General features: G+C 41.8%; 1 protein-coding gene across 5 annotated transcripts in view; it reads right to left on the bottom strand.

Moving 5' to 3' along the window:
* The window catches only part of mastl (microtubule associated serine/threonine kinase-like), a 60,214-nt gene that overhangs the window by 39,542 nt on the left and 7,494 nt on the right, over positions 1-13,178 (bottom strand). For 4 of the 5 annotated variants that reach the window (XM_041183252.1, XM_041183253.1, XM_041183254.1 and 1 more), the window contains 4 exons: positions 12,761-12,849; positions 12,455-12,561; positions 5,376-5,520; positions 4,715-4,881 (listed from right to left, as the gene is read on the bottom strand). In XM_041183252.1, coding sequence (XP_041039186.1) covers positions 4,715-4,881; positions 5,376-5,520; positions 12,455-12,561; positions 12,761-12,849 — 508 coding nt within the window. The remainder of the gene's footprint in view (positions 1-4,714; positions 4,882-5,375; positions 5,521-12,454; positions 12,562-12,760; positions 12,850-13,178) is intronic. The other variant, XM_041183256.1, reaches the window with a different exon arrangement.

Below are 13,178 nucleotides of genomic sequence, written 5' to 3'. Positions count from 1 at the left end.
AGAGAGTCAGGATAAATGGGCCTTTTTCTGGATGGCAAGCTGTAACTACTGGGATGCCACAGGGTTCGGTCCTTGGGCCCCAACTATTTACAATCTATATTAATGATTTGGATTCAGGGATAGAGGTACGATAGCTAAATTTGCAGATCACACCAAAATAGGTGGGAAAGTTAGTTACAATGAAGAAATAAGAAATTTACAAATGGATATGGACAGGTTAGGTGAATGGGCCAAAATTTGGCAGATAGAGTTTAATGTGAATAAGTGTGAGGTTATCCATTTTGGTCGGAAGAATAAAAAGGTGATTTATTATTTAAATGGAGAGAAACTCCAGAACACTTCAGTGCAGAGGGATCTGGGTGCCCTCGTGCATGAATTGCTGAAAGCTTGTATACAGGTACAGCAGGTAATAAGGAAGGCAAATGGAAATTCTGGCATTTATTGCTAAAGGAAGAGAGTATAAAAATAGGGAAGTGTTGTTGCAACTGTACAAGGCATTGGTGAGACCGTACCTGGAGTACTGTGCACAGTTTTAGTCCCCTTGCTTGAGGAAGGATGTAGTTGCATTGGAGGCGGTTCAGAGGAGGTTCACTATATTGATTCCAGAGATGCGGGGCTTGTCTAATGAGGAGAGATTGAGCAGTTTAGGCCCATAATGGGGTTTAAAAGGATGGGAAGAGATCTAATTGAGGTGTATAAGATGCTAAAGGGGATAAACAAAGTAGACGTGGAGCGGATGTTTCCCCTTCTGGGGCATTCTAGAACGAGAGGCCATAGTTTTAGGCTAAGGGGTGATAGATTTAAATCAGAGATGAGGAGGAATTGCTTTTCACAAAGGGTCGTGAATCTGTGGAATTCAATATCCCGGAGTACAGTGGATGCCAGGATGCTGAATAAATTTAAGGAGGGGATAGACAGATTTTAAATTAGTAACAAGTTGAAAGGTTATGGGGAGAGGGTGGGAACTTGGAGTTGAGGCCGAAATGAGATCAACTCTGATTGTATTGAATGGCGGGGCAGGCTCGAAGGGCTGAATTACCTACTCCTGCTCCTAGTTCTTATGTTCTAAAGGAAGAGGCATATGAAATTGCCAAAAAAAAGTAAGCCTGAGGATTGGGAGCATTTAAAATTCAGCAAAGGAGAACCAAAAAATTGATGAAGAAAGAGAAAATAGAATATAAAAGTAAATAGCAAGGAACATAAAGGACTGCAAAAGCTTCTATACATATACATAAGGAAAGTGTTAGTGAAGACAAATTTGGGCCCATTATAGGCAGAGAATTAGAATTTACAACGAATAAGAAGGAAATGGCAGAGAAACCTAACAAATACTTGGTCTTCATGGCGGAAGATGCAAGAAAAAAAATCCCCAAAATATTGAGGAGCTGAGGGACTACACGTCTAGTATCTTTTATCCAAAACCTTCGGGGTCAACTGCATTTCAGATAATTTTGGTTTTCAGTTACTGTATATAAACTTACATTACAATAGCCTAAGCTAGCTATAGTCTAAAATAAATAAACTGGCTAGACAAGTAAAATGTATCACTGAATAATAAATAAAGTACTTATTACAAGTTTCTCTTTCACATGTTCACTGCAAAAAAAGAAATCACAAGGTAAACAGTGCAGACAAACAACTAGGCATCCTGTGCTAAAGGTTGATGAGGTTCAAAAAAAGTGTAGTTTTTGGATGTTTTCCATTTTCAGATTTACAGATAAAGGATACTTGACCTATCGTGAGTTTGAGGACCTGAAAGAAAAGTGCCAGTAAAAACTTGGTGCTAGAGAAATTAAATGGGACTGAAAGTTGATAAATCCCCTAGACCTGATGATCTACGGAGTGTTGAAAGAAGTAGCTGTAGAGATAGTGGATACATTGGTGATCATCCTTCAAAATTCTACAGATTCTGGAATTGGGCCCGCTGATTGGAAGGAGCAAACATAACGCTACTGTTTAAGAAAGGAGGGAGAGAGAAGACAGGGAACTACAAACCTGTTAGCCTGACATTAGTAGTACGGAAAATGCTAGTCTATTCTAAAGGATGTGATAACTGGGGGACTTAGAAAATAATGACAGGGCAGAGGCAACATGGATTTATGAAAGGGAAATCATGTTTGACGAACCTCTTGGACTTTTTTGAGAATGTTACTAGCAAGATAGATAAAGGAGAACCAGTGGATATGGTGTATTTGGATTTTCAGAAGGCTTTCAATAAGGTCCCTCACATACTGGCATGAATTTTTGTTTTTTTATTCGTTCATGGGATGTGGGTGTCGCTTGCTGTGCCAGTATTTATTGCCTGTCCCTAATTGCCCTTGTTCAGTAGGCATTTGAGGGTCAACCATATTGCTGTAGGTCTGGAGTCACATATAGGCCAGACCAGGTAAGGACGGCAGATTTCCTTCCCTAAAGGACATTAATGAACCAGATGGATTTTTATGACAATCGGCAATGGTTTCATGGTCATCAAACTTTTAATTCCAGATTTTTATTGGATTCAAATTCCACCATCTGCCACAGTGGGATTCGAACCTGGGTCCCCAGAGCATTACCCTGGGTTTCTGGAATACCATTATGCCACCACCTCCCTATTGATGGAAAATTTGAAATTGAGGATTCGTGAACGGACATAAAACAGAAAATAGGGATAAATGGATCATCTCAGGCAGGCTGTGACTAGTGGAGTACTGCAAGGGTCAGTGCTTGGGCCCAGCTATTCACAATCTATATCAATGATTCGGGTGGGGACCAAATGTAATATTTCCAAGTTTGCTGATGGCACGAAACTTGGTGGGAATGTGAGAAGAAAGGAGGATGCAAAGGGACTACAAGGGGATTTAGAGTGGGCAAGAGCATGGAAGATGGAATATAATGTCGAAAAATGTGAAGTCATCTACTTTGGTCAAAAAAACAGAAATCCAGAGTATTTATTAAATGGGAAGTGATTGAGAAGTGCTGATATCCAAAGGGACCTGAGCGTTCTTCTTAAGACACTGAAAGCCAACATGCAGGTGCAACAAGCAATTAGGAAGGCAAATGATATGTTAGCCTTTATTGCAAGGGGATTGGAGTACACAAGTAAGGAAGTCTTGCTGCAGTAGTAGAGAGCCTTGGTGAAATCACACCTGGAGTACTGTGTGCAGTTTTGGTCTCCTTACCCAAGGAAGGATATGCTGGCCATAGAGGGTGTTAACAGACTAATCCTCTAGATGGCAGGATTGTCCTATGAGTAGAAACTGAGGAGACTGGACTGGGGGAGGCGGTGGCATTGTGGTATTGTCACTGGATTGGTAATCCAAAGACCCAGGGTATTGCTCTGGGGACTCAAGTTTGAATCCCACCAAGGCAGATGGTGAAATTTGAATCCTATAAAAATTTGGAATTAAAGTCTTAATGATGACCATGAAACCATTGTTGATTGTCGTAAAAACCCATCTGGTTCACTAATATCCTTTAGGGAAGGATATCTGCCATCCTTACATGGTCTGGCCTACATGTGACTCCAGACCCACAGCAATGTGGTTGACTCTTAAAAGGCCCTCTAAACAAAGGGCAATTAGGAATGAGCAATAAATGCTGGCCTAGCCAGCGATGCCCACATCCCAAGAACGAATATATTTTTAAAAATTCTCTTAAGTTCAGGAGAATGAGAGGTGACCTCATTGAAGTGTACAAAGTTCTTACAGGACTCGACAGGGTAGATGCAGGAAGGACATCTCCCGTGGGTGGGGGTCTAGAACCAGGGAGAGAATCTCAGAATACGAGGTAAGCCATTTAGGACTTGGATGAGGAGGCATTTCTTCAGTCAGAACATAGTGGATCTTTGGATTCTCTACCCTAGAATGCTGTGGAGGCTCAGTCAATGAGTCTGTTTAAGGTAGAGACTGATAGATTTCTAGATACCAATGACATCAAGAATTACAGGGATAGTGCAGGAATATGATGTTGAGATAGAAATTCAGCCATGATCTGGTTGAATGGTGGAGCAGGCTTGAAGGGCCGAATGGCCTACTCCTGTCCCAACGTTTCTAAACCTATCGATGAGAAAAGGGAGTGGGGGCATGGATGAAAAGTTAAATCACACTGGAGTTGACCGTATGGACACAGGGTGAGACGTCATTTCAGGTGATATGCTGAATGTAGGTAGAAACAGGAAAGTAAACAAGAGAAAGCACTTAAGAGAAACCAGCTCTTCCAGAGAGCTCTATAGCACAGCAAAAATGCTTACAGATATTTGGAGATATAATATTGGTGTAATGCTGTTTGTATCTCACTTCATATATCATGCTGATCTATGCTTTCATGGTGAAGGGTGTGTGGATACTGGGTCAACTGAAGTTTTCAAGACTTAGATTGATATCTTTACCTATCAAAAATGTATCAAGGGAAATGGATCAAGGCAGGAAATGGAGTTACAGTACAGGCCAGCTATCATCTGATTGAATAGTGGTACAGGCTTGAGTAGCTGAATGGCCTACTCTTGTTTATAAACTGTCAGAGAACTACAAATTAGCCTCAATCATAAAACTGAAATACACAAGGTGATCAATCAAAAAAAGATCATGAATGACCCAAACAGTGCCTCACCTCAAATTTACATTTGAAAGCCTGCATTTCAATAGTCACATTATATTCAACAATACTTGCATGCTCTGAAAGACAATATTGAAAACATAATTACCAATAGTTAACAGGAGTTAACAAAGCTAACCTCTTTTTCCCAGAGTGGGCTATTTAGGCACCCTGACTCTGCGCTGGAAGGTACCAGGTGTGACTGACTGCTGGCACTTGATGTTTCAAGCTTTTTATTTGACTGGATAAAGTCTGGAGTCAGATACCTGACTGGCATACAAGGACTGCAAGACGAGCTGTCGGCACCTAATGGAGGAAAATGTACAATTCACCAATCATCAACAGGGCAATCAATAGAGAAATCAAATGCAAAATACTACATATGCATTTAAGCAGACAAAGTTAAAAACATTCAGAAATGGTTTACAACCATAGTGGGATGAGAAGTAGACAAATATTGCTTTTGCCCAGATTAAATAACTCTACATTTGATTAATGTTAAATGCAAATCAATGTATTTAGTTTATTACTTTTCCTTTTTTTAAAAAAAATGCCAGCTTTCACAAATAATTGGCAATAGCAAAGCTAAAAAGCCTTCCTCTTGTGATACTTATTGCTAGCAGTCAGCTTCAGATCTACTGATGGATGAAGTACAAATTCTAATCCTGAGACAGGAACTTACAGTTGTCACCTAATAAAGAACTGCTGACTAAACTCTCAAAAGCAAGCAATTTTCTGGGGTCAAGAAGCCAGTACATTTTCATTTGTAAACAATGTGCATTTATTTGTGTTAGCCAAACCTTTTGTCTTAAGCTCTTTGTCACACGCTTTGGCACTCTGAGGCAGAAGAGAACAAAGTGATCCAAGGGAGAGACTGGCGTTGTTATGTATCATAGGGCTCAATATTGGCGATGCATCTTTAGTCTTCCCTCCCACTGGAGTGTTCTAAACAGAAAGTCGAAATGCATGAGCACTTAACTCTAGAAAGGGAAAAACTAGGTAGTAGGGCTTAAATTCTTAACTTTTGCAGGGATAACTGATATCAATAGGCGGGTTTAAAATGGTAAAATCACTTTTTATTGAATGCTGCTTATGCTTCATAGCAGCTCTCAGAGGTCTACAATTCAACCAAATCAAGTAGAATTTACTGTCAGTCGACAATGAGAGTTCACAAATTCTTGCAACCAAGTGCTAAAGCAGTAGATGCAATTCACATTTTCCATTCACTTACCTATATTACTTCACTGAAATATAAAAACATCTGCATCAAGATACAGGTATATATACACGTTTAGATTTAATTTGGGCTGGTCCTTTCAAAACACCATTAAAGTATTTTCTGTGGGGAAATGGCCTAAATATGCACACCCACTGCTATCTTTGTTCACCATGTGGCTCTTCTTTTGGAATCCAACAAGAAATTAATATATTTTTCTTTATACTTTTTGTTAAAAAAAGCATTTGTATAAAGTAACTGAGCAATAACTCAGCAATGTATAATGCCTGAAGTGTAGCAGATATTTTAGACTTGAGACTTTTATAGATAATGGTTTATCTCCTGTGATGTTTTCCATGGAACAAAGTTAAATAAGAACATAAGAAATAGGAACAGGAGTAGACCATTTGACCCCTTGAGCCTGTTCTCCATTCAATAAAGTCATGGCTGACCATCTCGTGTTGCGATTTCCACATTCCCGTCTACCCCCGATAACCTTTGATTCCCTTGCCTAACAAAAATCTAGCTACCTCTGCCTTAAAAATATTCAATGACTCCGCTTCCACCAACTTCTGAGGCAGAGCGTTCTAAAATCACGCAACCCTCAAAAAATATTCTCATCTGTCCTAAATGTGAATTATATGGCATCGACTGTAAAATTACATGAAGTTATGTAGACACACAGAGACACACACACCTGCCTACCCCCAATAACCTTTCATCCCCTTGCTTATCAAGAATCTATCTACCTTGACCTTAAAAATATTCAAGGGCTCTGCTTCCACCGCCTTTTGAGGAAGAGAATTCCAATATGTCACAACCTCCAGAAAAAATGTTTTCCTCATCTCATCGTCCTAAGTGGGCAACCCCTTATCTTGAAGTAATGACCCCGAGTTCTAGATTCTCCCACAAGTGGAAATATCCTTTCTACATTCACCCTGTCAAGTCCCCTCAGGATCTTATATGTTTTAATCAAGTCATCTCTTACTCTTCTAAATTCCCGCGGATACAAGCCTAGCCTGTCCAGCCTTTCCTCATAAGATAACCAGCCCATTCCAGGTATTAATTTAGTAAACCTTCTCTGAACTGCTTCTAATGCACTTACATATTTCCTTAAATAAGGAGACCAATACTGTACACAGTACTCCAGATATGGTCTCACCAATGCCCTGTAAAAATGAAGCATAACCTCCCTACTCTTGTATTCAATTCCCCTTGTAATAAAGAACAACAATCTATTAGCTTTGCTAATTACTTTCTGCACCTGCATATTAACCTTCTGCGATTTATGCACTCGGGCACCCAGATCCCTCTACATCTCAGAGCTCTGCAATCTCTCACCGTTTAGATAATATGCCTCTTTTTTATTCATCCTGCCAAAATGGATGACCTAACATTTTCCTATATCATACTCCGTTTTCCAGATCTTTGCCCACTCACCTAACCTATCTATTTCCTTTTGTGGCCAGTTTATGCTGTCCTTCCCTGGCCTACGTGACTCCAATTTGGTTGACTCTAACTGCCCTCTGAAATGGCCAGCAAGCCACTCAGTCAGAACACGAAGTCTAGAAAGGAATGAAACCGGATGGAACACTTGGCATCAATCTAGACATCGAAAACGACAAAGGCAAACTCAGCCCTGTTGATCCTGCAAAGTCCTCCTTACTAACGCCTGGGGGCTTGTGCCAAAATTGGGAGAGCTGTCTCACAGCCTAGTCAAACAACAGCCTGACAGTCATACTCACGGAATAGTACCTTACAGTTAATGCCCCAAACACCACCATCACCATCCTGTCCTGAGCCAATGGCAGTGCAGACCCAGTTGAAGTGGCAACACAGTGGTATACAGTTGGCAGGGAGCTGCCCTGGAAGTCCTCAAGTTCAACTCTAGATCCCATAAAGTTAGATGGCATCAGGTCGAACGTGGGCAAGGAAACCATCTGCTGATTACCATGTACAGTGCCCCCCTCAGTTGGTGAATCAGTACTCCTCTATGTTGACCACCACCTGGAACAAGCATGGAGGGTGGCCAGGGCACAGAATGCAATCTGGATAGGAGACTTCAATGTTCATCACCAAGAGGAGTTGTTCAATAGCAACACTACAGGCACAGCTGGCTGGATCCTAGAAGACACAGCTGCTAGGCTGGGTCTTTGGCAGATTGTGAAGGAACCAAGAGGGAAAAACCTACTCATCCTCACCAATCTACCTGTTGCAGATGAATCTGTCCATGACAGTATTGGTAGGAGTGACCACTGCACTGTCCTTGTGGAGACAAAGTCCGGTCTTCACAATGAGAATACCCTCCATTATGTTGTGCGGCACTACTACCGTGCTAAATGGTTTAGATTTTGAACAGACCTAGCAGTTCAAAACTGGGCATCCATGGGGTGCTGCATGCAATCAGCAGTAGGATTGGACTCAACCACAATATGTAACATAATGGCCCAGCAATAACACCCACTCTACCAGTACCACCAACCCAGGGGATCAATTGTGGTTCAATGAAGAGTGCAGGAAGGCATGCCAGGAGCAGCACCAGGCTTACCTAAAAATGGAGTTCAACCTGCTGAAGCTACAACTCAGTGCTACATGCGTGTCAAACAGCATAAGTAGCAAGCGATAAACAGAGCGAAGCGATTCCACAACCAACAGATCAGATCTAAGCTTTGCAGTCCTGCCAAATCCAGTTGTGAATGATGATCGACAATGAAATAACACACTGGAGCAGGAGGCTCAACAAATATCCTCATCCTCAATGATGGAGGAGCCTAGCACATCAGTACAAAAAAGACAAGGTTGAAGCATTTACAACAGTTTTCAGCCAGAAGCTCGGAGTGAATGATACATCTCGCTCTTCTCCGGAAGTTCCCAGCATCACAGTTGCCACTCTTCAGCCAATTTGATTCACTCCATGTGATATCAAGAAACAGCTGAAGGCACTGGATACTGCAAAGGCTATGGGCCCTGACAATATTCCGGCAATAGTACTGAAGACGTATGCTCCAAAGCTTGCCATGCTCCTAGTCAAGCTGTTCCAGTGCAGCTACAAAACTGGCTATGTGGAAAATTGCCCAGGTGCGTTCTGTATTCAAAAAGCAGAACAAATCCAACCCAGCCAATTACCACCCCATCAGTTTAATCTTGATCATCAGTAAAATGATGGAAGGGGTCATCAACAGTGCTATCAAGCAGCACATCCTTAGCAATAACCTGCTCACTGACGCTTAGTTTGGGTTCCGCCAGGACAACTCAGCTCCTGACCTCATTACAGCTTTGGTTCAAACATGGACAATAGAGCTAACCTCCAGAGATGAGGTTAGAGTGAATGTCCTTGAATCAATGCAACATTTGACTGAATGTAGCATCAAAAAGCCCTAGCAAAACTGGAGTCAATAGGAATCAGGGGAAAACTCTTCACTTGTTGGAGTCATACCCAGCACAAAGGAAGACGGATGTGGTTGTTGGAGGTCAATTTTCGCAGTTTCAGGACATCACTGCAGGAGTCCTTCAGGGTAATGTCCTAGAGCCAACCATCCTCGGCTGTTTCATCAGTGACCCTCCTTCCATCATAAGGTCAGAAGTGGGGATGTTCGCTGATGATTGCACAATGTTCAGCACCATTCATGTCTGCTCAGATACTGAAGCAGTCCATGTCCAAATGCAGCAAGACCTGGGTAATATCTAGGCTTGGGTTTCCAAATGGCAAGTAACATTCACGCCACACTAGTGCCAGGCAATAACCATCTCCAAGGGGAGAATCTAACCATCGCCCCTTGACACTCAATGGCATTACCATCATTGAATCCCGACTATCAACATCCTGGGGGTTACCATTGCCCAAAAACTGAACTGGACTAGCCATATAAATACTGAGGCCACAAGAACAGGTCAGAAGCTAGGAATCCTGCGACAAGTAACTGACCTCCTGACTCCCCAAAGCCTATCCACCATCTACAAGGCACAAGTCAGGAGTGTGATGGAATACTCTCCACTTGCTTAGATGAGTGTAGCTCCAACAACACTCAAGAAGCTTGACACCATCCAGGACAAAACAGCCCACTTGATTGGCACCACATCCACAAACATTCACTCCCTCCACCACTGACACACAGCAGCTGGGTCAAAATCCTGGAACTCTCTTCCTAACAGCACTGTGGATGTACCTTCACCACATGAACTGCAGCAGTTCAAGGCAACAGCTCACCACACCTTCTCAAGGACAACTAGGGCTTGGCAATAAATGCTGGCTCAGCCAGAATCCCATGAATGAATAATAAAAAAACAAGCAGCATGTACCGTCTACAAGATGCATTGCAGGAACTCACAAAGGCACCTTAGAAAGCACCTTCCAAACCCACGACCACTACCATCTAGTAGGACATAGGCAGCAGATCGATGGGAACACCGCCACCTGGAAGTTCCCCTCCAGGTCACTTACCATCCTGACTTGGAAATATATCACTGTCATGAGGACTTGAAACGTCAACTCTTTCCTTCTCCGCCGATGCTGCCAGACCTGCTGAGTTTTTCCAGATAATTCTGTTTTTGTTTTATCACTGTTCCTTCACTGTCACTGGTGTTAAACTCCCAGAACTCCCTCCCTAACAGCACTGTGGGTGTACCTACACCACATGGACTGCAGCGATTCAAGAAAGCAGCTCATCACCATCATTTCAAGGGCAATTAGGGATGGACCTTAAATGCTGGCCTAGCCAGCAATGCCCACATCCCCTGAATAAAAGAAGTTATGCCTTGGGGAGTGCACAAGTCAGCAAGACAGCAGCAGGTGAGTGGGAAATCAACAGTGTAAAACATTGGGCCAACACAATCTCCATGGGCTGAATTTTGCCGTCGGCGAGCAGGGGGCAGGGCCCGCACACCGACATGCAAAATGACACGGGATGGCATCGGGAGAACCCCCGATGTCATCCCGCCCCATTTAAATCTTCAGGAAGGCGGGCCCACAGCAAAATCAGCTGCGGGCCCGCCGACCTGTCAATGGCCAACTGAGGCCATTGATAGTATCATTAAAACAATTAAAGGGCCTGCCTGTCCAATCTTAAGGTTGGTGGGCAGGCCAGGAGCCCTGGCGGGGAATAGAAAAAACATGAAACCTCATCCACCAGCAGGATGAAGTTTCATGTAGGGTTTAAAAAAGTTTAATACAGTTTTAGTGAAATTTATTAACATGTCCCATCTCATGTAACATTGTCACATGAGGGGGACATGTTAAGGGTTTTTTTTTTATTTTTAATATTTATACAACTGTCAGTGATCTCCCTGAGGCAGCATTGAGCCTCAGGGAGATGTGTGCTCTTTCGTGCGCATGCGCAAAAGAGTACAATCTCGCATTTGGGGAATCCTCCCCACCTGCACAGGAAGCGCATAGCACGTCACGCTGGGTGGGCCTTAATTGGCCCGCCCACTTAAAATGGCGGTGGTGCCTGCTTCTCCGGTGGGGATCGGCTCCCCGCCCATCAGAGATTGGGTCAGGCCCGTCTGACCAATAGGCGGAAAATTCTGCCCCATGTATCAGATTAACTCAGAACCAGTAAACTTGTCCTTGGTAGTTGTACTTGGTGTGCTGGAGTCAACTGTGGTTAGAGTTTGAGTAACAAGGTCATGCATTGGAATCAGAGAAGAAGAAGAATCATCATTGGAATCAGGAAAAGAAAAATCTGGGATCAATTATTACACAGTCACCCTTAATCATAGCTGGATATGTGTTACTTTTCAGTGTCACTTCAGGGTAGTGAGACACTTAAATAAAGGAAATTTACACTTTCATCAAGTAATTGCATCACACAAACGTATTAAAATAAACATCTATAACACAAGTATTAGGACTGCAGTCAATCTTAATTTAGTTTAGAAATTAATTCTAATTTTGCTAAGTTTAACACTTGGAAAGAACAAATAAACATGCATTTATATATGGAATCTTTCACAACCTCAGAACCTCCCAAAGTACTTCAGTCAATGAAGTACTAGGGAAGTGTAGTCACTGTTGGAATAGAAGGAAATATAGAAGCCAATGTGCACTTAGTGATGTCCTAGAAACAGCAATGGGATAATGAAAAGATTATCTGCTTTATTGATGTTGGTTAAGGGATAAATATTGGCCAGAACACCTCCCCTGTTCTTTTTAAAACAGTGATACAGAATTTTTTTTACAACCATTTGAGAAAGAAGACTGCGGCTCAATTTAATGCCTCGTCTGAAAGAAAACACTTCTTATAGTCCCGCACCCTCCCAGTGTTGTATTATTACAAAAGCTTAAGAAAACACTTTAATCTCCCCATATTACAGGGATTGTGCAAAGATTTGACAATATGCAGGTCTTTTATTCCACAGTGTCGCAAAGTGACTAGAAAGGAACAACGTCAAATAGTGGTTTAGAAAGTTCCAGTGCATTTTAAATACACTAAATCTTTACCTGGTTTTCTCTAAGGATGTCAACTATCTTTTTCCAGATGTTTTTTTGTTTTCATTTTAGCAGAGAAAACTGTTAAAATATCATCCATTAGCACAAATCAAAGAACTAAGGAAATTGGGAATTAGGCCTGTGAACTTTTACAAAAAGAACACCTACTGAAATATCACAATTGAAATAAGAATCAACATCTCTTTACAGTAAATCATAGCAGAATTAGTACTTACAAAGCTCAGAGAACTGATGAGAGACAGGATCTGGCCTGGAGTACGGTAGTAATCCAGTTTTGGATTAATCATGGATGGTGTGTTCAGAATATCCATTATGTTTATCTCTTGAGACAAAAATGCAGAGTTAGAAATTCTTAGTGGTCAAACTGGGCTTAACTATAATATGGAAATTTGATTCTTTAATAAAAAAAGTGTTTAAAATCAGGAATTTCAGCAACACAGTTAAATAGGACAATCCCACGTGTTACTCAATAAAGTATCTGGATTTAATTTATGTAAAATTCACAGCATTTTTGTTACTACCTCTGTTCAGAGTAACTCTGGAGAGACCAAAATCAGTTAATTTGATGTGGCCCTGGTTAGAAATCAACATGTTGTCCGGTTTCAGATCTCTACAAGAGACCAGAAAATCAAGTTATAATACAATTCAAAAGAACAGACAGAATATGCCTCTTCACAATCTCCCTTATCCTCTTTCTGTGCTGTGTGATGCCCCAACAGGTCAATAAGTTTTGATCCTTCATCTTTGCTGATCTCAACTGAGATACCATATCTTGTTTCAGAGGTCCTTTGTCTGAAATGGAGGTACGTCAGGGTACAGGATTTGTTCCTGATCATCTTTACTTTTCTCTTCATACATTCATTCCAGCTAAAAGCCATTCAATAACACCTGCAGGTTTCTTTCCAGGTGGTCTGTGCCAAAATCAGAGAGACATGCATT

Source organism: Carcharodon carcharias, chromosome 3 (genome assembly GCF_017639515.1).
Source record: "Carcharodon carcharias isolate sCarCar2 chromosome 3, sCarCar2.pri, whole genome shotgun sequence".
Lineage (NCBI taxonomy): Eukaryota > Metazoa > Chordata > Chondrichthyes > Lamniformes > Lamnidae > Carcharodon > Carcharodon carcharias.
Note: the sequence above shows the minus strand (reverse complement) of the source record. Positions and strands in the feature narration are given on the sequence as shown.